The sequence below is a fragment of the Trachurus trachurus genome (assembly GCF_905171665.1).
Source record: "Trachurus trachurus genome assembly, chromosome: 1".
Taxonomy (NCBI): Eukaryota; Metazoa; Chordata; class Actinopteri; order Carangiformes; family Carangidae; genus Trachurus; species Trachurus trachurus.
In genome coordinates, this window is record NC_139891.1 from 31,310,194 (window position 1) to 31,335,280 (window position 25,087).

Sequence of the window (25,087 nt, forward strand, 5' to 3'; positions counted from 1 at the left end):
GGCGTCACATGGGACTTACAGCAGCCTCAAGCAGCCTAAGGTTGTAGCTATGGAGATGAATTAGCATTACAGCTTATTTATTACTGCTGGAAGCTGAAATGAGGCTGTTAGTCAATAATTATGAAGACAATGTGTTATTACTGTAACACAAAAGCTTAACGGACAGAGGGATTGTAACTTGTGTTGTAAAATCACCACAAACTGAAACTTAACTTAACTTTGAATTCATCTCTCTCTGCCTCTCTTATCCTGGCTCTGCCCCTGTGCTCCTGTGTGTTTGATTCCTCTCATACTTCATCTCTGTTTTGTTTACCCTCTTTATTACTGAACTGCTTCACTGGCACAATCTGCCTCAGAGTTTCAGTAGCACAGGAGCCAACTGTTAAATGAATGTGGTCACAAAGTCGATGAAAACAACGCAGCACCAACTTGTGCAATAGTATTTTTTTTAAGTGCATCTGTTCCCATAATAAATTTCCCTCAGTTTATAGGTTAACAAAAAACCCAAAGTGTCACAGACAACTGAGAAAACAACTGAAAACTGGGTGTAGTGCAGGGATGTTTACTTTTCCTATTAACCTTTTATAGGACTTTCATTTAATTCTTGGAAAGTCAATTTTATTTTATTTTTTTCTTTTACTTTAGCTGCGAATCACGATCAATGAAGTTACCACAGTGGTTCTTCACCCATACAAAAGCTATACCTTTTCTTAAAGGTGTATACAGTATATAAGAAATATTTAAGAACACACAAGAATATCTATTAATGCATTAAAATGTGTACAAAAAAATACAAAATGACTTGTTATTGACTTAAATACTCAGCTTAAACTTAAACAACTTATCCTATTTGTCAAAAATATGTTCCATGATGGTTTAAAACCTTTCAACCTTGATGAATTTGAAGCGATCATCACAATCACATGATCACATTAACCAGCACATTGTCTGTTTGTGTTTAACCTACATGTTACGTGACAGTGACATGTTGTACATTTTACGCCTCTGACTCCATCTCTTCTGTTTGCAAACATCTCTGGGTTCATAATGAGCCGACCACTTTCAGAGCGGTGTGTGATGGGGCAGCAGCAGCAGCAGCAGCAGCAGCAGCTCTCTGAGGAGTCCTGATGGAGGCAACAAAGTAAACTGTACACGCTTAATTACTTATTTACCTACTTAAATACCTATAGCTATATAAATGACAGATCAATGACAGTCCAGCTGCTCGGAACCAATAAGACAATTTAGATTTTCTACACGTACTATATCCTTATCTAATTTAAACCCTTTACAAACGTATTCATATACTGACACTTATATAAAAGACAAGCTGTCAACCAGGACTCCTCTACCTTTATAATAATAATCTCTAATAGCCTGTGCTGTATAATTGCAGTAATGTCTTTCCCCCTTTGACGCAGCAGATATCACAGAAAACATCCTCTAATTGATTTGGTCGGTGGCTGCATGAATAGCTGATTATTTCCATCAGATCATCCGTTGCCTGCAAGCTCCACAAATTCACTTGCGAGCATGTTTTTTTAATTGGTCTCGATAAATAATTTCTTTTAGCTAATTATGATTCATTCAAACGAAGACGGAAACGGTGATGAATTAATTCATGGACAGTTAAAGATAATGATCTCCTGCCACGCTGTTTGTTTTCTCAATGCAAGAGCAATACAGCATTGTATTATTCTTCACACTGTATTTTGCCCTCTCTCCCTATTGTCCATCCCATAATGCCTCTCTCTCTCCATCGCTCCCTCCCCTCTTGTTGCTCTTAATGTGTTGTTCCAGGCTGGTCAGTCTGATCTCCCTCCGAGGAGCTCTAATTAAGAAACCACACTAATTAAACAGAGTTTCCTCTCCGAGACACACTCCATCATGGGGACGGCCTGTTCTCATCTCCTGTCCACTAACGCACGCACACACACACACACACACACACACACAAACACACAAATACACCCATAGTGATCAGTGTAAACAGAGCTGCCTGCACACAGCGAGTCTGACCTTGAACATCAGACTCTAATTAGAAACCACCATCCACCCCTCCTCCTCTCCCCCTCTCCCTCTCTCTCTCTCTGTATCACACACACACAAATGTCCAAACACACACACACACACACACATGAACCCGTGCACGCTGGTACAGGAGCTGACACGGTCTCGTCACACCGTGTCTCCTGCCTGTTGAGTCCGATCACAGCGGTTAGAAGACGTGAGCGGACCTGACAGACGGACAGACTGAGTCTCACACAGCCCTGTCTGTGCTCGAGTCGCCTCACACTGTTCAATTTAAAGACTCTGTCAACCCTCTGTTTATCTTATCACTCGGCCCATTTCTTCCCTCAGCACCAGTGATTTAGGTCTGGAGCTGCTCTAAAAACTAGGGAGGACTGAGTGACTGCCAGAATAAAGGATATAAATAGAATATCAATATGGATCACAGTAAACAAATGGATCTTACATTAAAGGGGTTTTTCAGCAAGCTGTCTCTGAATTTACCTCTAAAACAACGGGTAACGTTCTGTTATTATCTCATAGCGTGGTGAATGTGCAGGTCACAACTTGTCCATGAGAGCGTTTTGGAGTTGTTGGATTGTGTATTTGATGAGTTTGATGAGGGAAACCAAGAAATCCCATTAGCCTCCGTAGCGTAGCTCTGAGCAGCTAACAGCTCTGCTCCGCCGTTCTAAAAAATAGCTTGCACCGACAATTAAATGTAACAAACCTACTGCTATGACTATAGGGATTATGGCAATGGACCAATTTGCCAAGATGTTGAACTATCCCTTTAAATTGATCAAACATGATATTTGAAATAAATACAAGCTTTGATCAAAGGGGACAACTATGTTTTCGCTGTTTTCATTCACCCTTTAACACATTTAACCATCACAATTAATCTGAAGCTGTTTAGTTAAGGTCAAAATTTTGCATGGTTCCTCTTGAAATAAATTAATCTTTCTAATTACCCAGCATCCCTCTTGATGGAGTGGAGTTCGACCATTAGCAGAAAAAAAAAACACATTTTTTTCCATGTAAAATTTCCTGAGGAGTTTAGTAATGGAAGGGGAATGAAATCAGAACAGCATCTTGTTTTTTTCTTTATAAATAACAACAACAGTGACCGACTTTTCTTTTTGAGTCGTGTCTCGGGTCTCTGTTCCCGGTGCAGCGTGTGCATGGTGAATGCCATTTACTAAAGAGCATTTCAAAGGCTTCTCAGGTAGTCTGAGCTGGTCAGAGCTCCTCCATTAAAACTGGATACATTAGTTTGGTCGCAGCAGCTTTGTGTTTGTGGAACAAGACGTCGGCCACATTTTAAAAAGGTGGACCAAAGAGAGTCTAAACTGAGAACACAAATGACTCATGTTCTTCGCTTCCTTAACTTTGTTTCTTTGAAGTCACTAAATTTAGAAATTTCCCACAAAAGCTCTTCTGTAGTGTTGGCACACATTGTATTATTTTTATTTTGTTTTGTAAAGTAAGATTTTTAATGTGTTATTTGATTGAAAAGAAGCCACATTTTATTATTTTAAACGTCCTATCTTGTGTAAAGATACTACATGTGCGTGGCTTCTTTGATTTTAAAGCAGCTCTAGGTTCTATATTAATACTGTGAAAGTATCAAAGCCTCAGTCCACAGAGAAATACACACAGCCTGTATTCAGAAACTGAGCCTTAAAACCAGCCGTCAGGACTTCCTGTTACTTTGTGATGTCACAACAGAGCAGTCAGCAAGCCCCGCCCCCCTCACCTGGATCCACCACCGTCCAACACTTTACGGGATTTGGATTCTCTTGAGTGTTTTATTCTGAAATCTGTTGCGTTTTTTACGCGAAACAGTCAGCCAATCAGAGGAGTGCCTCCTCTCGTCTGATTGGCTGACACCGAACCAAGCTGTAAAACTACACTGAGATGGCTTTTGCTCTTATCTGCCTACGAATCAACATTTGGAATAGGCTAAGTGTAAAATATGAGACCTTTAATGACTTCTGACTTAGACAAACACAAACAAGTAAAACTCACCAGGTAGCAAAAGTTCCTGGGCCAAACAGGAAGTGGCCTATACAGCCAGGCTGGACTCTGAACTGATAATAGATAATGCAACATGACAGGAGGAGGTGCAGTTTGGCCCGGTTTGGGAGCTCGCGAGGGGCGACACTGGCCTCAACTGTCGGACCTATCTTCTCTGTAATAGCCCTTGACAGTGGAACATGACTCAGCCAGCAGAGCACAACCAGAGAGCACATTTGGCAAAACAAATCTGTAGTATTTAAACATAATCTCAAGGAGACGGGGTTGACCAAGCGCAAGTTGGTTCTCAGCCCAACTCAGTTTCCTCAAAACCTAATCAAATCTGGCAGCTCCGCACGCACACACACACACACACACACACACACACACACACACACACACACACACACACACACACACACACACACACACACACACACACACACACACACACACACACACACACACACACACACACACCAGAGCCAGCTCACATTCGGTTCCTCCGGTGCCACAGTTTTGTAGATTTCTCAGCCGCAAGTGACCCGTGTTGGCTTGCTGGCTGCAGATTTGATATGACAAATTTTTTTATTTTATCTTATTTACTTTTCTTGCCCACATTCCCTGTAGTTGTTTTTGTAGTTATGACCACACTTTCAATAGCTTTGATCAATGCACACAGATCAGCTGTTTCTTTATTCCTCAACGAAATAAAGAAGAGTTCAAGCCGAAAATCTAAAGCACATGGGTTAAACAGTGATGATGACATATGGACGAAGTGAAAGAAATATGGCAGGCACTATTTTGAGAGTCATTAATGTCTTTTTTTTCTGAATCTGTGTGCAGCAGCAGCATGAGCTCACAAAATCCCATCTTAAACACCCGGGTTGCAAAAATAACTCTGAAGCGACATGTACAATCATTGCCATATTTTCTGCTAAGCGATATTGCAAATGGGGTTTGAATGTAATTTGAATTTGAATTTAATGTGACACACTCGCCCTGTCAGCCAAAGGACAGCTGGTAGTGTGAGAGAGGAGAGGAGAGGAGCCGGCTTTGATAATAGCGCTGGCATCGACCTGCGATAGATTTCCCATGCATCATGTTTTATCATGGTGATATTTGATCTGCTTAATGGAGGTCCCACGGCACTCCCAACAGTCCTGGAGGGGGCTTTCGCTATAGCCGGCTGCTATTAATAACAGAGCAGATGTATTATAATTTGCCATCTAGCTTGTCAAAACATGACAAAAGACCTAACGTATGGAATATGACAGGGACTCGCCGCCGCACAGATCTCACCAGCGATGAAACATTTTTCTCGCGGTGAAAGTTTTTTGTCCGTGTCAGCTGTCGAAGAGACGAGGAGAAGATCGTCTGTTTCTAAACTGAGCTGTGTGAAACTCTGCAAACTGACTCTCTCCCTCTTTCTCTCTGCCTTTCGTCATCCTTCTGCAGCTCTCTTTGTCTTTCCCCCCTGCTTTGCCTTTTCTTTATTTCTCTTTTTCTTTTTTTTACCTTATTTCTTCGTCGTTCTGATGCCCCTGACAACTGTTGGCATGGCGGCGTCTGCTACCACGCTGCCAACGCTGCTGCTGCTGCTGCTGCTGCTGCCATCACTCACTTTGCGTTACTGTGGTGACAGTTACGGTGTTTGTTCAGAGGTGGAACCCGTTGTCAAGGGTTTCCAGCACATTAAAACGCTGCAGAGTTTAATACAAGTCACTTTATAGAAGGGAAGTAATGAAGCCCAGTAACAACGACTTATAAAGAAAGCACTCACTGCAGTATACAACATGTTACCTAACACCCTGTCTACATTATATGTATGAGAACAATAGTAGGATAGAGCATGCACATCCAAAGTATTACAGGTGCAGGACTAACAAACAAACAGACTTTTAGAAAAAGGGTGAAGTCTGCACATTGTTGTACAGTAGCTCCTCAAATGTTTATTATAGGCTATAAGATCAACATTTCAATCACATACTGTAGATAGAGGCAACCCAAAAGACATACAAATCAATAAGAATCAATACAATCTGAGGTTGCCGTTGGGAAATAAAAGGTAGGGAACTGAGGATGTGAGCAGGTTGATAGAAAAACAATAAACACGTAAATACAGATTAATAGATACAACAAATATTCCCAAGATGAGTATTTAAAGAATATTTAAAAGAATATTTAGAATTTTTCTTTTTTTTTATAGTCATATTCACGATAGATGACCAGTATGCACATTGGTTAAATACATTAGATCCATCAGGTACGACATCAACTTTCAGTCTCAGGGGTGTCACCAGGGATTTTGGGGGCCCATGAAAAAAAAAAAAATCCTATGGGGCCCACTTACCAAAAAAAATGTTGATGCTGTTTTACATAAAACTATACATTTTAATGATATTTCTGACTATCATTGCCATATTTATGAAAAGAACAACATGACAGGCTCTTGGTAGAGGATGCACTGAATACAATGGGATTCACTATTTGCTGCAAGACTGATCCTCTATAAAGAATATATAGTCTCCTGTGAGATCTAGATGAGCTGACAGACATACTGTATGAATTTCCCTTTGGGCGATATTAAAGTAATTCTTATTCTCACGGTTTAAATGGAATTTAACATAATGTTCCATAACTTTCCACCACTAATTCACGGATGATGAATCAATTAAAAGTAAACTCTCCTTGTTCCTTGCTCCACCTACCTTCCCGCTCCTCTCTTTCTTTCCTTTCTTTCCTTTTGTGACTTCATAATTTCTTAAACCATATTTCATTAAATCAGACCACCTGCTGCCTGCACCTCCTTATCTATGCTCCTTACTCCCTACCTGTGTCGAACAATAAATTATAGGCTACCGCTCTGCAGCTGATCTAGTAAGAGGACTTATTAGGGGGCCTCTCTGGGCCCCTGTCAGCCAGGGGGGGGCCTAAAATCCTGCTCCTTGTTCTCCCCTTTTCAGCACCCCATAATTCAGCCTTGTAAAGGAATAATCCACTGAAAATATGAAATAATCACTGACTGATCCTTGGAAATTAACACTTTATAGGAGCTGTGCATTTTTCCATCGCTATGTTGCTAGCATTCGCATAGCATGAGCAGACGTTTAATCATTCATTCATCCGTTCTCCTTTATTTCAAACATGAATAATAAATAGATTTAAGAAATAAAATGAACACCAGTCATGCAAAGAGCCTTATCTATGGGGTTACACCATGTCCTCTGGGCAGCACTGTTTATCTAGGAGCAGACTGGACGCTACTCTGACTCGGTATCGGAAAATGTATAATATATTGTGTGCGAGTGAAAAATTGGCTATTTTTTTCGTTGTTGTTGTTGTTGCTTTTTTGTTTTATTTGTTTTCAACTGGTCTGTTATGACTTCTGTAAATCCAAGCTGACTGCTGCCACGGCCCTCAGGAGGAAAGCTGCTACATTTTTATAGAGCCACCAAATATTTGATAGATAGATTTAGAAAGACAGAATCTGAGCCACCCCACCCCCGAGTTTTTTTCACATTTCTACATCTCTCTCTTTCTCTCTGGTGACACTTTCTGCAATACAAGCCAGATGAGCCTCCATTGCCGCATCCTTGCACGCTCTTTTTTTTCTTCGAACATTGACAGCCACACCGACTTGTTATTGCCATGAAAAACGCCTGGCAGGTGTCAAACGATGTCACACACACAAACATCTGCCGTGCAACCTTTTCCCCCCTTCCAAAAGTTCACCATGCAACTCGTTCTTCGTCTCCAAACTTTCTATTTTTCCACCTTTTAATTTCGGTGCACCGGTGACTGTCTCTCTCTCTCTTTCTCTCTCTCATCCCTGCTGGTTCGGTTCCAGTTGTTGAGTCCAGAGAAGTGGAGAAGGGTCTGTGTGGCTTCACTTAAAAAAATGTAAACAGTAAAGGTTCTCCTCTCAATGTTTATATCCCTAAACATTTTTCCTTCGTTATGCTGCAGCCGACAGAACAAGACTTTGATACTGCTGAGGATTCATCGTTACTAAAACCATGAATCCTGATGTGTAATGTTGGAGATTAGCGAACGGCTTTGTCTGAGTCGTAGTAGACTTTTAATCACCTCCTCTCTTTGTTTCCTTCATCCTCCTCTCCTGGTCTCTTCCCTCCCTCTTCCTTTTGAACGTTCACTTCCTCATATTGGGATTTAGGAGCTGTGGTTTTTCTTCTTCTTCTTCCCTCCTTTCATCTCAATGGAAATGTACCACATTCCTTGGGCGGGGGTTAACACCTCTCTCCCTCATCTTCCACAGTCCATCTCCTCCTTCTCCCATGTTTTTGACTTTAATCTTTGTTTCCTCTCTTCTCCTCTCCTCTCCTCTCCATTTCCCTTCCCTTCCCCTCTCTTTCCTTCTCTCATTTCCTCTCCTCCACTCTTCTCCTTTCATCTGCTCTCTCCACTCCTCTCCTCTCCTCTCATCTTCATTTCCCCTCTCTTTCCTCTTCTCCTCTCCATTTCCCTTCTCTTCCCCTCTCTTTCCTCATCTCCTTTCCTCTCCTCCACTCCTGTCCTCTCTTTTCCTTCCCTATGCTCTCTCCTATCCCCTCCTCTTCCTATCCCTTTCCCTTCCCTTCTCCTCTCCATTCTTATTCTCCTTTCCTGTCCTCCTCTCCTTTCCTCTCTCCTCTCATCTTCCCCTATCCTCTTCCTTTCCCTTCCCCTCTCCTTTCTTCTTCTCCTCTCCTCCCCTCCCCTCTTCCTTTCCCTTTCTCCTCTCCTCTCCTCTCCTCTCCTCTCCTCTCCTCTCCTCTCCTCTCCTCTCCTCTCCTCTCCTATCCTATCCTCTCCTCTCCTCTCCTCTCCTCTCCTCTCCTCTCCTCTCCCCTTCTCCTCTCCTCCCCTCCCCTCTTCCTTTCCCTTTCTCCTCTCCTCTCCTCTCCTCTCCTCTCCTCTCCTCTCCTCTCCTCTCCTCTCCTCTCCTCTCCTCTCCTCTCCTCCCCTCCCCTCTTCCTTTCCCTTCCCCTCCCTTCTCCTTTCTTCTTCTCCTCCTCTCCTCTCCTCTCCTCTCCTCTCCTCTCCTCTCCTCTCCTCTCCTCTCCTCTCCTCTCCTCTCCTCTCCTCTCCTCTCCTCTCCTCTCCTCTCCTCTCCCCTTCTCCTCTCCTCCCCTCCCCTCTTCCTTTCCCTTTCTCCTCTCCTCTCCTCTCCTCTCCCCTTCTCCTCTCCTCCCCTCCCCTCTTCCTTTCCCTTCTCCTTTCTTCTTCTCCTCCTCTCCTCTCCTCTCCTCTCCTCTCCTCTCCTCTCCTCTCCTCTCCTCTCCTCTCCTCTCCTCTCCTCTCCTCTCCTCTCCACTCCTCTCCTCTCCTCTCCTCTCCTCTCCTCTCCTCTCCTCTCCTCTCCTCTCCTCTCCTCTCCTCTCCTCTCCTCTCCTCTCCTCTCCTCTCCTATCCTATCAAAGTGTGTGTTGTATTACGTACCTGTCCAGAGCTCAGCCCCTCTCTCTCTCCCTCCCTCCCTCCAGGTGGTGTCCATGGGTCTGTACCTGGGGGAGAAGGCCTACCTCAGGAGCAGCTGGAACATCCTCGACGGTTTCCTGGTCTTCGTCTCTCTGATTGACATCGTGGTGTCCATGGCGGGTGGGGCCAAGATCCTGGGGGTGCTGCGTGTCCTCCGGTTGCTCAGGACGCTGCGTCCCCTCAGGTGAGCAGGGGAAACGGTTCAATCCACTCCATTGTGTTTTCTGCTGTGGGCGGATAAAGATTTAGCTTTTAATTGATTTTTCTATCATTTTGCATTGATATCTTTTTTTGTATACATACCGTATGACAGTATTCATAAACTGTGGTTAAAGTTGGGTTTTGCACTTTATGCAAAATGTATTTATCTCCAGTGTTTGCAGTCGTTTTTATGAAGATAACACCATTAATTCCTCTTTGCTTTCTAAAGGTTGTTATTCAAGGCTTCATTAGATATTTGCTAATCCTTATGGATCAGTGTTCCACTTCCATCAGTATTTCAAGTCTATGATATTTTCTTTCCCTGGGCATTATGGACACTTTTCCTCATGTGCAATAATATCCTGTTACGTATTTAAATAATAAGCTGTTACTTGTACATGTGCATACAAGTCATTTTTTTATATTTAGCATGTGTGTTTTTCTGTAGTTGAGTGTTTTTGTTGCACTGACTTGGAGAGGCACTGTACTTTTATGCTGACAATAAGCCTCTATTCTAATTTATCAGTTTGATTGTTTGACCATCCATACTTATTATTTGCAGCTTTTTACTAATGGTTTCTAACTGATCCATAAGGAATAAGATATATAAACCATTAAAAAAAGAACAGCAGTCACAGTTGAGAAGCCCTTTGTAAATGGCTCCCTATTAGAAAGCCGTACCTCATCATTTTGTCGCAGATATGCAATTTTCTATCTGCTCACCTGTCTCATTAATCATCCCGTGACATTTCAGATTTATCTTGTGACCCCCGTCCTCCCTCCCTTGAGGTTTCCTGCCCCCCGGGGACCCGGGGAAGCACGGCTTTAAGATAAGCTTCATTTAGAGGCGACTATTACCTGACAGAGCTCTTCAGAAAAAAAACAGCTGTGAAGCAGAGAGCAGAGATCTGAAGCCGAGGTCATTTCAGGGTCTGAATAAATTCAGTCTGTGTTCTGTGTTATTATCTCAACTGCACTATGTGACCCTGCTCAGTCTTCACTTAAGAGATTAAGAGATCCTTAACTCTTGACCTCTTTACTACTAATAATAATCTCCTGTACAATTCTATACAATTCTTCTTTCACTGTTTAAAGCTGAAGTTACCAGTTGACTGCTTCAAATTGAACAAAACAGTTTCTTTATATAATATAAAAGTATGTTTTTTTTAATTATTTTCTTTAGATTCTGATAGTACTATATCTTCACGCTCCCTTCTTGTCCCTTATCTCTGTCTCTCTGTCTCCTTCCGTCCTCCAGGGTGATCAGCAGGGCTCCAGGACTGAAGCTGGTGGTTGAGACTCTCATCACGTCCCTCAAGCCCATCGGCAACATCGTCCTCATCTGCTGCGCCTTCTTCATCATCTTTGGCATCCTGGGTGTTCAGGTATAAAAACTCCATCGGATATTGACTCATAATGGTTATTTTTTTTCTGTCTTTCAAAATTTAAGATGCAAAAAACTTTTTTGTCTAGTAGTGATTGAAAACTGCCTTCAGTCAGGGCTCAAAACATAAAAATACCACAAAGACATAAAAATCTAATCACATAAAACAGTTCTAAAAGTAAAAGCATGTGCGCAAGCCTGTCCTAAAAGTCTGTTTCTATTATGTTATTCTATTTTATTAATTATACATTCTCACACACCTTGACTACAAAGACTTTAATTAGACATGACCTGACCTGACGTGCTCGCTGAAGGTTTTATTCACTTCATAATCAGAGTGGGTCAAAATATTCTTTCAAGGCCACAGTTATGTTTTTAACTCGTCTCCAGAGCTCAAAGTGAAACTAAGAAATTTAAGATCAGATTTGATTAAACAGGAACAGCAGGGAAGATGAAACAAGAGTGTTTTTTTGGTATCCATTTTCCATCATGGCCGGACTCGCACCAAAAAAAAGAGGCCTTGAGCGTAAAGTTTATTTTTCCTCTTTTTTTTCCACAAATCGTTTTCTCCTCCCTCAGTCCGTGTTGAACCCACTCTTACTACCCATTATTCAATTGACATTTGACTCATTGATCATTCAAGGATCGCAAGAAAATGCATTGACGAACCAAAACATTCTACCTTAGAGTATTATTGATTTTTTCCCCCCTTTTCCAGAGTTCAAAGTTTTTTGTTTGTCTGTTTTTTGGCAAATCCATCATTGATCATGGCTGAGAACCACTTGATCGATTGGTTGATTGACTCTTGGACATTTTAAGAAAAAAAGTTTCCATTAAAAAAATATAAAAACAACAAGGTATGTAGATGTTAATTGTATCTAAACAAAAGAAATAAGTCTCATTCCCTGTGTTATCAGGAGTGTCCCAGTAAACTAAGTGTGTCAGTATATCAGTATATATGTCGTATATTATATATTTTATCCCATTTACATGCAGGTTCATGATGGGTTGTAAACATACAGCTGAGTTATATAATTAGTGCAGCACTATAGATGTTTTTGCTTCTTGCTGTCAATCCCACGCTCCTCTCCCTCACATCACTTCACATTATTATTATTCTGTTTCTCTGTTTTCAGCCGCCCTGCTTTTTTATTATTTTTTTTTATATTACTCGCTCCTCTTTGATGTGGTCAATGTGATTTAGGATTAAAAACATCTCTTCACAGGAGGGAAACCAAAACTGTTGATATCAAGTGTTTATGGAGTCTTCACCCACACGTTATACGTTACAGATGCTAATTATGAAATTACTTCAAAAAGCTGCAGGAAGCGGCCACACACACAAACACACACACAAGTGCTGTTGACATGTCATCGTCAAATTCTTATCTTTGTGTGCCTCTGCCTCTCATTTCCCTCCCGTTGTGTGTGTGCGTGTGTGTTTTCCCTCCAAGCTCTTCAAAGGCAAGTTCTACTACTGTGTGGGCTTCGACGTGAAGAACATCACCAACAAGTCCGACTGTCTGGCTGCCAACTATCGATGGATTCACCACAAATACAACTTTGACAACCTCGGACAGGTAGAAGAAAGAGAAAAAAAGACGCCTCCCTGACATCCTGTCTCGGTTGCTTTAAACGTGCTAATCCTGGATGTACACACAAACAATGCTGCACACATTCATTAACAGTATTGTAATCATTAGCGCACCGTAGGGGACATCATTTCTCCTGCTGCGTTGTGCAAGAGAAATAAACATACACATAATTAATGGTGGATGGGAAAGTAAACCTCAGCAGCTACAGAATGTGGTTCATAGATTTGGAAGAGAAGATCTCCTCTCAGACTTTTCAGGTCCGTGAGTCGATCACAGGAGAGGATTTGATCCTCTCCTCTGATTGGCTGACTGTTTTCTAAATGAGAGGATAAAATAAAGCAGACTTCTGGTTAAACATAAAATCAATTTACAGAAACAAAACTCTGCAAATCATGCATCACAATGTCACAGGAAGTTCTGATGACTGAGGCCTTTAAGGGATAGTTCAACATTTTGGCAAATTGGCCCATTGCCATAATCCCTATAGTCATAGCAGTAGGTTTGTTACCTTTAATTGTCGGTGCAAGCTGTTTTTAGAACGGCGGAGCAGAGCCGTGAGCTGCTCAGAGCAACGCTACGGAGGCTAATGGGATTTCTTGGTTTCTCTCATCAAACTCATCAATTACACAATCCAACAACTCCAAAACGCTCTGGTGGACAAGTTGTGACCTGCACATTCACCACGCTATGAGATAATAACAGAACGTTACCAGACAGAGTTGTTTTAGAGGTAAATTCATACAAAACCGCTGATGCGCGTTGCCTTCAGAGACAGTTTTTCAGCAAGCAGTCTTTGCATTTACCTTGAAAACAACTTGTCCACCAGAGCGTTTTGGAGTTGTTGGATTGTGTATTTGATGAGTTTGATGAGGGAAACCAAGAAATCCCATTAGCCTCCATAGCGTAGCTCTGAGTAGCTCGTGGCTCTGCTCCACTGTTCTAAAAATAGCTTGCACCGACAATTAAAGGTAACAAATTTACTCCTAAAACTATAGAGATTATGGCAATGGGCCAATTTGCCAAAAATGTTGAACTATCCCTTTAATACATTCAGATTATTGATATAGAACCTAGACCTGCTTTATAATCAAAGGAGGCATGCGAATCTGCCTTTATACAACATGGGACCTAAAAATAGTACACATTCTTTTATTAATATAAGAAGTTATGTCAGATGTGTTTGTGGTCACCAGGAAACAGTTTATATTATTAATAATGTCTTTAGATATGTATACATTTATATTGTATAAATGACACATATTATGACAACAGTGACAACAGTTCAACATGTTTTCTGCAGAAGTGCGTTAACCAGCAATGAGCCTATACTTAACACCTCGTTTGATACCAAAATAATGAATTAATAAGCAAGAGACTGATGCTATAGACAGAACAACAATAATTACCACGTGTTTAACCAGTTGAGAGCTGAATAAAGTTGTGTGCATGTCTCTCTGTGTGTGTGTCCTCCAGGCTCTGATGTCCCTGTTTGTCTTGGCCTCCAAAGACGGGTGGGTCAACATCATGTACCACGGCCTGGATGCGGTGGGAATCGACCAGCAGGTAAGAGCTACACACACACACACACACACACACACACACACACACACACACACACACACATACACACACACACACACACACACACACACACACACACACACACACACACACACACACACACACACACACACACACACACACACACACACACACACACACACACAGGACTGGTGCAAAGAGAACAGAAGTGTTGTGTTACTCCATCAACTCCTATCACTTCCCCTGGGTCCGGTCTACAGTGACAGGAAGACGAGCAGCTTCATCGTCCAGCTGCCTGTAGTGAATCCCACCAGTGGGCGATGAAGTCCCTCGTCCTCCTCCGTCCCCCAGTCTGTCCTCCCAGTTGAATATATCAGGGTCTCCTCCAGGGGACGGGGAGGGGTCCTGGAGGAGCCTCCTGATCACATCACCAAACCCCCAAGCTCCTGCTGCTCCTATAGAGGCAGCGATTCTCCTCCAACATCTGCATCTCTTCTTATCCGCAGAATCAATGTAAAATATATATATAAAAAGGAATGTCTGTAGGTGACGGCTGAATCATGAATCATCTGACAAATTGAGAGCTGGTTCAGCACCTTTTTCACCCTGACAGCCAGAAACTCTGTTTTCATATTTTATAACTACAGTGTTCTTCTCTCTCTACAACATCGACATCACTGCAGCTCCCGCAACATGAACTCTCACTCACTCCTCTGTGGGGCAATGAACTCACTCATAGGTGAGAAAACCTGTGGACTGAGGATTTTTAGAAATGGCCTGTGATAGGCCTATAGCATAATCATTACATAATGGCCTGATCACAATTATTTTATCTGACCGCAATTATTTTATATAATTCTTAAATTGGTTTCCATTCATCTGTATAAAAACAGCTGGATGAAAATAACAGAATTATCATATATTCCACATCACATTGAGCCCACTTCTTCTATTTCTATGGTTTAAAGGAGACATATGCTGCCCCTTTTTCCACAAATTAAAATAGTTCCCAGGTGTCTTAAAGACATGTCTGGGACATGCTTTGGTCAAAATCCCCCAAGGATCAAACATCACAGCTCTTTTCATCCTCTCATAACACCCCTGTTCAGAACGGCTGGTTTCAGTGCCTGTCCCTTTAAATGCAAATGAACCACTGCTCACCTGGCCCTTCTACTGGTACCATGTAGGGGTGGGGTTATGCAAATTCGAAACCTAGTTACATCACTGGCAACTGAGGGAACAGCTTGTAAAACCACATGGATTTCAACTTACAGAGCCTGGAAATTGCAGATTTTTTTTGTCAATTCTCACATTTTGGGGGCCGGAAGGCAACTAAAATGTCATGATTGTGACCTATGCTATGCTGAGAGAAAACCTTGACCCAGGTGACCTGTATTAATGCGTCTGATCCCAGCTCAGTCCAAACTGCTGCTGTGTGCGCTCACCAGCTGCAAGAACTCAACACACGTTCACGGAGTCCAACGACCACGATGCAAATGAGTCGTCTCAAGTGGCTCCAAGTGAACACATTCCCTCACCGGTTGGTTTGATTTGAGAATCTATTAAGGAGAAGGGGCATTATTCTGGATGATTCAGTTTCTCCGCCTCAGGGAAAAACCTGAATGACTAATCCTATTTGCACTCCACCCTGCGCTTTCAACACTCAACAGTCTTCCTAAATTGAAAATCTCCTTCTCATCTGCGGCTTTATTGCACCTGAACTTGATTTTTATATATTTTTTTTGTTTTATAATGACTTCCTTCCAATGACTTACTCCTCTCCTAATCATCCCCATCTCTTCTTCGCGTTGTGCTCGTCTCCTTCCTGTTCTGCCGTTTCCCGTCGTCCTGCCCGTCACGCTGGTGGCAGGTCTGGGGTTTTTGGACTGAAGGTGGAGGTGGAGTGTCTTGGTTTAATTGGACGACTGTCCGTACTGAGAGGCTGAGATGCTTCTCAAAAAAGGACAAAAGTAGACGACTGGTTCTCACTTGTCACTTAGTAGGCTACATTTTTTTTGTTTTACACTGACAACATCATCCAGGAGCTGATCTCCAACTCCAGCCACTGTGTCATATAAACTGTATCACACTGTAGTTTCCTTATGAATGAAGCCTCAGCTGTGATGCTCTGAACGTTCCCTCGTAAATCTACATTTAAAAAAAAAAAAAAAATCCACAGTTAAGTTTAACTGTTTAATTCAGTCAAAGTCACTAAAACAACAATTGGTACAAAACAGTTTCCAAAGAATAAGAGGGGTCAAAAAACTGTCCACACTCGTCTGACTGAATGTCTGACCAGGTAACCACAGTGACACAGATCCTCACGTAGCAAAAAAGAATTGAAGTTGCATAGTTACTAGAAAGCCACAACATAGCCCCAAATGTAGTCTACTGTAGATGAAACTCTAAACTAACCCTAAACATTTTAAATTATCCACACACACATCAAAAAGATACATTTTTCAAAAATAATACATTCACAGAACGTAGAGGGTTGCAGAAATTTTACAGATTTTTTTTTTTATAGTATCATGGGTTGCAGTGACGTCACGTCGAAGGGACCGCTGCCATATAGAGAGCCTAAGCGGAAGCAGGAAGTAACGGTCACCATGGGACCTCAACTCTGAAAAACTCGCCATTCAAATGAACGGGACTGAACATTTTATTTCGTGATCCGTTTGAATTGTGCCATGAGAAAAAAATATGTCCTCTACCTGTTTAAAACATCACGTTTCATCCCGAGAAATCAGCAGTTTGTTGTAAAGCTATTGTAGAATAAAATTAAGAAGAATCTGTAAGCAGAAAGACTACAAGTCGCGTAGGTGACGTCACACACCAAATGCCGCCCTTTCCCGTGTCAGTTGGTGACGTATTTTTTGTGGGACACAGATCTGTAGTCCGTAGAGCGGTCTTTACACAAAATACATTCTTCTGTTGCCGTTTTACGATAAACGGCTGATTTCTCTTCATGAAACGTGATGTTTTAAACAGGTAGAGGACATATTTTTTTCTCATGGCACAATTCAATCGGATCACGAAATAAAACTTTCAGTCCCGTTCACTTGCATGGATAGTTTTTCAGAGTTGAGGTCCCATGGCGCCGTTACTTCCTGCTTCCGCTTAGGCTCTCTATTTGTGTCCGATTTGACAGGTCTCCTCATATGACAGCATGCAAACCGCAGGATGGAAATGACTTTCTCTTTGTTTCTTGACAAAATGACAGGGTTTCATACATCCTGTCTATATAATAGTAATTATATATATAATAATTATAATAGTTAATAACTAATTGTTTTATAAATTTTGACGGGTCCAAAAAGTATAAGTATTTACATCTGGTTATGTTGGCAACTTCGGCATGAAATGATCTCTGCACCAACAGCATTAGTACGTTGATGTCATGTGGCGGAGCTCAGGGGCCAGATCGTGATAGCTCTGTGGAGAAAATGGCATCATGCTAATGCTAATGCTAACTAACGGTCAGCCGGTACTGTAACGTTTCTGGTTCAGGCGTGATGCTGCGGGTTTGTCGGGTTTGTCTGCAGGTGAGTTAGTGTGAAATGATTCAGATGTGTTTCCAGTCCGCTGTCAACACCGGAGTTGCTCATTAAATATGGTTAGCGTTAGCTTAGCTTTAGCTACTAGCAGCTTGCTACAGACGTTACCTGGCAACCAGTACAATTGAAGGTTGGAACGAGAGCGGGCGAGTGAGTGTAGCACTTACTGGCTGGGAGGAATTAAACTTGTAACTAACACGTGTACGTAAGTGCAATGAATAAATTACTGTTAATATTAACCGTAAACACTTCAATCTGTAGCCTAAATACTGTAAATAATCATTTCCTTTTAAGATAAACATAAATCAACAAGCTATATTGTCCAAATATTTAAAAAATGTATTGAGGCTCCTGACCTACATAAAAATTAAAAAGATGTTTGCCAAATAGAAGTTACACAACTATTAAATTGTATTCAGGCTTAAAATTCAGCATGATTAGGGGCGTGGCCTGGAAGTTAGGGGTGGTAACAGTGGAGCAACTCGCTCTGAAACCTGGGTGATGTCTATGGGTTTTCTCTCTTTCAGTTCTTTTCTTTTGTTTTGTTCATTATCTGTACAGTTATTTACAGTACACGTTTCTCTTTACTTTTTTCATCCTGGTTGAATTTTTCCACAATAACAATAATTATCCGTATCATCTTTACCATCTTTCCTAAATAACTCCGGCCAGTCCTTCCCCTCATCCTCCTCACCTCCCCTGCTCTTTACTGCTCTTTCCCAGTCGTTCCTCACCTCAGCTGTTTTTGCCTCTCCCCTCCCTTCTCTCCTCCCACTTCCCCTCTCTCCATCTTTTCTCTCCCATCAGCCGGTGACCAACAACAACCCGTGGATGCTGCTCTACTTCATCTCCTTCCTCCTGATCGTCAGCTTCTTCGTCCTCAACATGTTCGTGGGCGTGGTGGTGGAGAACTTCCACAAGTGCCGGCAGCATCAGGAGGTGGAGGAGGCCAAGCGCCGCGAGGAGAAACGCCAGCGCCGCATGGAGAAGAAGAGAAGAAGTAAGGAAAACATTATATACACTGCAAAAACCCAAAATCTTTCCAAGAATATTTGTCTTATTTCTTGTAAAAATGTCTAATTTCTAGTCAAAACTAAACTCTTTTGATTCATCACCTAAAAATTAACTTGTTTTTAGATCATTTTCACTTGTTTCAAACTAATTTTCACTTGAAATAAGTAGAAAAATCTGCCCGTGAATACAGGTTTTTTGTGCTTGTAATAATAAAGAAAAACTTGATCCACTATCAGATTTTTCTACTTATTTCAAGTGAAAATGTGCTTGGAAGAAGTAAAAAGTGTCTAAAAACAAGCTACTTTTTAATGTGATGTGTGACTTATTTTAAGTATAATGAGATTTGTTTTGACTAGAAATAAGACAAATATTCTCGGTAAGATTTTGAGTTTTTGCAGTGTAGTAGTAGGGAGCGGGGTGCAGAAGCATAGAAAAGAAAGAATGGAAAGGTAGGAGAGGAAGGAGGAAAGTGGTTGTTCACCTCTCCTCTTTTTAAACCCTCTCCCTCTCCAGAGGCCCAGAAGATGCCGTACTACGCCTCCTACGGCCGGACGCGCCTGGCCATCCACACCCTGTGCACCAGCCACTACCTGGACCTGGTCATCACCTTCATCATCTGCATCAACGTCATCACCATGTCTCTGGAGCACTACAGCCAGCCGCAGGTGACCTCACTTCCTGTGTGTGTGTGTGTGTGTGTGTGTGTGTGTGTGTTGGGACGAGGGTGGGCGTGGGTGTTGGAGCGACTGAGAGAAACCGACAGACAAGACACAGCAGACTTGTTGAGGAGCGTCTGAGTGGGCGGTGATGCACCATCTGGACTTTTTCTCTTTTTTTTTTTGTAAAGTGGGCACTCCCAGCGGCAGCCTGCCAACCTGCTGCTGTGAATCAGCAGTAAAGAAAACAGCCAACAACCAAAACATTCATCCACGTGCTGGAAATACAAGCGCTCAGACTGATCTGGGGATTAGTTATGTAAAGTGTTTTTTTTTTTCACAGGCAGCGATGCTCTTGAGGCTGAAATAAAAAATAGAAATAAAAAACAAAACATCTTTGATGGATGTTATCAAATAAATGAAGGGCAGATATTTAGGCTATGAGTGAGTGAGGGTGAGTAAAATGTCATTTTTCATGCCTCCCTCATGAATAATTGAATACATCACACTGATAAAGAATAATCGATAACTTATTTCACACTTAATTATTATTTCTTATGCACAAGGAGATTAAATAATGATTGCAATCTGATTTTTTTTTTTTTGGATTATCATTATTATTCTTAAAGGGATAGTTCAACATTTTGGCAAATTGGCCCATTGCCATAATCCCTATAGTCATAGCAGTAGGTTCGTTACCTTTAATTGTCGGTGCAAGTTACTTTTAGAACGAGCTGCTCAGAGCTACGCTACGGAGGCTAATGGGATTTCTTGGTTTCCCTCATCAAACTCATCAAATACACAATCCAACAACTCCACAACGCTCTGGTGGACAAGTTGTGACCTGCACATTCACCACGCTATGAGATAATAACAGAACGTTACCAGACAGAGTTGTTTTCGAGGTAAATTCATGCAAAACTGCTGATGTGTGTTCCTTTCGGGGGCAGTTTTGGATTTGGATTGTGTATTTGATGAGTTTGATGAGGGAAACCAAGAAATCCCATTAGCCTCCGTAGCGTAGCTCTGAGCAGCTCGCGGCTCTGCTCCGCCGTTCTAAAAATAGCTTGCACCGACAATTAAAGGTAACAAACCTACTGCTATGACTATAGGGATTATGACAATGGGCCAATTTGCCAAAATGTTGAACTATCCCTTTAAGATTTCACAGTTTCCCTGTTAAATATGTTACCTGCAGCTGTGTTGTCATGTCGGTTAGATGTGACTTGTTTTGTCTGGAGGCTGCTGTATCTCAGTGTGCAATTGCACTCCACACACACACACACACACACATCTCATTATATACAGTTAGCTGTAGCTTCTCCGTCTGCTTACTCCGACGTTTACCAGCGCTGACGCTCCAAGTCAACAACTGTTGGAGCCGCCGGTGACGTGTGCAGCAGCTGTTCTGCCCACACAGCCGAGCCCAGTGAGAGACCTGCAGCTTTTTATTCCTACACAACACTCGACTGAAGCGCGCTGAGAACAACAGCAAGAAAAAAACAGGCTGAAATGCTGATATGAAGGTTCCTGCTGCTGCTGCTGCTGCTGATGGCTTCTGACTTCACTCACTGAAGATTGCGACAAACCAATTTTTTGTCTTTAGGGCAGCTCTGCCTAACAGGAAGTCCTTATATGTGTATCCAAATCTCCAACCCTGCAACCAAAATAAATATCACATGTGTAATGATATTTTTCCCATTACAAATCTTGACAATTCATAGTTGACCTTATTTAGATAAAGTTGAGGTGGCTATTTGAAAGGGATAGTTATTTAAACATACAGTAACATACAGTGCTGTGAAAAAAGTATTTGTTTTTTTTTATTCAACAGGTCTGGCAGTGATCAGGCCTGGGTGTGGATAGTGAAATTGAGTTTAGCTTTCTAAAACATATTGTATGGTATATCACAGTTAGATGATGATTTAATAAGGGGAGGATTATGTTTGGATAGCCTTTTTGCCTTAATAAATGAAATCATCATTTAAAAACTGCATTTTAAATTTACTTTGTCTAATATTAAAATTAGTTTGATGATCCTTAACATTTAAGTGTGACAAATATACAAAAAGAAACCAGGAAGGGGGATATACTTTTTATGGCAGTTGTTACTTTCTAATTGTTAGACAAGATAACTGATGCTACTCTCTTGTCCATATACCAGCTTTGATACAGTGAGCAGGAGTCTCTGAGCCACACCCTAATGAAAACCAAGAGCTATTATTCATGGACATGTGCATTAATGTGCAGTTTTTGAGTTGGAAACTAATCTAAATCTAATCTATTATAGATTGAGCATGAGTCAGCAGCCTGTCATCTTAACCTAGCACAAAGATTAGAGAGTTAGGCAAATGCCCAACTAAGGTCTTAGCAAAATAGTTGAAAACCAAAATGTAAAAGGCTAAATTGCTGTTGCTATGAGCTAAGCTGAGCTAGGATAAATTAAGCTAAGCCAAGATAAAATAAGCTAAACTAAACTAAGCTAAGCTGAGCTAAACTAAACTAAACTAAGCTAAGGAGCTTTTGCTTATCTTCTTATTTACCTCAGAGAAATTAGACTGATCTCAGTTTTCACATCTAACTTTTGGCAACAAAAGTGAACAGGCAGATTTCCAGAATAACCAACATCAGTGAAGACTCCAGATGGAAACAGTGTTTTTGATTTAAAACAAGTCTGAAACATCCAACTCTCTGCAGATAGGAAGTTTTGCCAGGGATCAAATATTATAGAAGGACAAGTCCCTTTAGAAAATGTTCAATAAAGTAAACAAACTGACTTGAATTCAGATTCACAAGATACACGAGTATACTGCAGCATCACATCTTGTCCGTCTACAGTTGGACTGTGATATAATAAGGTTCAATTATGTGCATTGAACACTGCAAGTTTTTGATTCATATCATCTTTTCCTTTCTGATTCATTAATACCAGTGTAAAGAAAAAACAACGTTTCCCGTTCGTCCCCAGACTCTGACATAATTTAGTTGTCTGTCTCAATTAAGCTCTTTCCTATTAAAAGATTCATTGGCAAGATGCGATTCTCACATTGACTAAACAGATCCACCAAACAACAACTCCCATCCTTAGTTGTGAGGTTGTTTTTCAGCTGATACAAAGCTTCTTTTATTGCCTCCGTGTTGCCAAAAAGTTGAACAACAAACCCATTTACAGTATCTTACTGTGGACACAGAAGTGGTAGAACAAAGGATGATTCATTAGTTTATTACAGCAAAGATCCGAGATAGAGAGAAGGAGGATATTAACTGTCTCTTCCTGCTGCAGTCTCCTCTGGTTTTTTTTCTTTCCTTTTTCTCTAACCACTGTCCCTCTTTAACCCCTGTTTCCCTCTCAGTCTCTGGAGACGGCCCTGAAGTACTGCAACTACTTCTTCACCTCCACCTTCGTGATTGAGGCTTCGCTCAAACTCGTCGCCTTTGGCTTCCGACGCTTCTTCAAGGACAGGTACTAAAGAGACACTCAGGGCTGTAATGAGACGCTATGTGTTTTTGCTAATGATGCATGTGAAGTGTTAGTTTACTGCCTCTGCACTAAACCCTGCACATATATCTTTAAAATAGTATATAAAGTCTCATATCCCAAATAATAGTGAGGTGTAGCCTTAAAGTTAAATTGTCTGAGATCCTGAAATGATGATGAGTAATTTATGCACAGCACAAGTGTTTGAGTCTGGCTCTCGCTCATTAGTGAGGGTAAGATGTTGACTGAAGTATTATCCTGAACACAAAGCTCTTGTTTTTGATCTCCATATATTCCATATATTACAAGTATCTTGTTATTGTTTGGTCAAAAGTTCAGAGAATTGACAGGAACAAACAACATCACAGACTCAGATGATAAAACTACAACATCCAGCTGCTGGTTGAAGCAGAAAAGCTTCTCTTTAAAGTGTGCCTTCTGTCATTTGTAATGCTGATGTGAAAGAAATTCTTCCCCAATATTGAGATCGACAAGTTCCCTCAAGAATTATAACATTTTTTACTTTTTCTGCAAATGTCCACAAGTGATCGAGGAACGCACAACTGGTGTGAATGTTAAGTCAACTTAACTACTTAGTCTCAGTTAATAAACATGTCCTGTTTCCTATTCATAGTCATTGTTGACAGTCACTACAAGCATTTTGCCCCATTTAAATGTTTTTGTTAATGCAGATTTGTTGTGAATGAGTTCCATTTTAAGTCCCTTGATGGATCGATAAACAACATACTGTAAAGTTGGACGTTTTGATTACAAAGTAGGTATATTTTCTATATTCATATACTAAATTAAGTATCAAAGCCATCGGTCTATGGAAAAATGCACAGAAAATGGACATTAAAATGCGCTGTGAGGACTTCTGTAACTTTGTGATGTCACAACAAAGCAGTCACCAAGCCGCGCCCACAGCAGCCCACCATCCAACACAGTATTTGGTTTCTCTGAGTGTTTTATTCTGAAATCTGCTACATTTTTATTGGATCACTCACAAAACAGCCAACCAATCAAAAGAAATACTCAGAGCCTCCTCTCTTCTGATTGGCTGAGACAAGCATGTTGTTAATACAGCTCCAGAGAGAAGCTGAGAAGGGTTTTTTTGGTTCTTAAAACCACAAATAGATCAATATTTAAACAGATTCTCTTGGATCAACACTTGAAATAAAACATTTAAAAAAACAACTAAATATTGTCTCTGTCAATGAATTAGTTCATGAAACCATTTTGATCTTAATACCAGAGCTAGTTGAAGTTAAAGCAGAAGTAAGTGATCCGGTCGTTTTCGCTAATGCTGCGTTCCAGGTAGGCTTTTGAAATCGTAAATTACAGCTTCAAGTCACAACTTAAGACTTTGTAGCGTTCCAGGCAACCCACTCGTGTTTTTCCGACCTGTTTTACCTGTGAAAAGTCACTATAACGGCCACTCGTAACTTCCAACCCGTGAACTCCTACCAGATCAAACTGATACAACTTCACAGGACGGAAAAACACGAGTTACGAGTTTCCTTGAACGCACCATAACAGTCCTCATCCCTACGTCGCCACATTCACGGCGTCCCTTGGCTGCACACACAGCCCTGCATGCCGTTCTCTCTCCTCATTGGATAAAAACTGTAGGATACGATAAATGTTTTCTCCTCGGCTCAGAGCAGAGCAGAGGGACTGAGAGACCCGTGTTTCAGTCCAAACACTCTATGTAAGTGATTGCTGTCGGAAGATATAACTATTTAAGACTTATATTAACACAAATATATCACTTACTTCTGCTTTAAAGATTGCATAACATTTTTTTATAAAGATTTGCTGTGTGGGTTATAATGTTCCTCACAAAACCATGTGTTGCATTGTTTATTTTTAACAATAACTCAAATATCCGCTGCCTTTATTGTCTATTACACCAAAACAAAGTCTAACACTGAGGCTGTGCAGGTGCAGAAACTCTTCCTAGTTTTTATAGATATCAGTATATCCAGCTAAACCCCGCCCTCTGTACAGGGCTGTGGAGCAGCTGTGATGATGATGACGGTGAAAATGATTTCATATACGCTACTATGTAGATTTTATTATTACAGCTTCCGACCCATTTTTAGAGCGGTGGGTGTGCTGGAGGAAATTGCTGCTGGTTATTTCCAACC

The 25,087-nt window shown here is 41.3% G+C and overlaps 1 protein-coding gene across 1 annotated transcript in view; it reads left to right on the forward strand.

The window, feature by feature from the left end:
• The window catches only part of LOC310987786 (voltage-dependent T-type calcium channel subunit alpha-1I-like), a gene marked incomplete at its 3' end in the record, with an annotated part of 212,719 nt that overhangs the window by 134,871 nt on the left and 52,761 nt on the right, over positions 1 to 25,087 (forward strand). Inside the window, 7 exon segments of the mRNA XM_083974215.1 lie at positions 9,516 to 9,694; positions 10,970 to 11,096; positions 12,550 to 12,675; positions 14,164 to 14,253; positions 18,597 to 18,789; positions 19,317 to 19,468; positions 22,813 to 22,922. Of these exon segments, the coding sequence (XP_083830341.1) occupies positions 9,516 to 9,694; positions 10,970 to 11,096; positions 12,550 to 12,675; positions 14,164 to 14,253; positions 18,597 to 18,789; positions 19,317 to 19,468; positions 22,813 to 22,922 (977 nt within the window).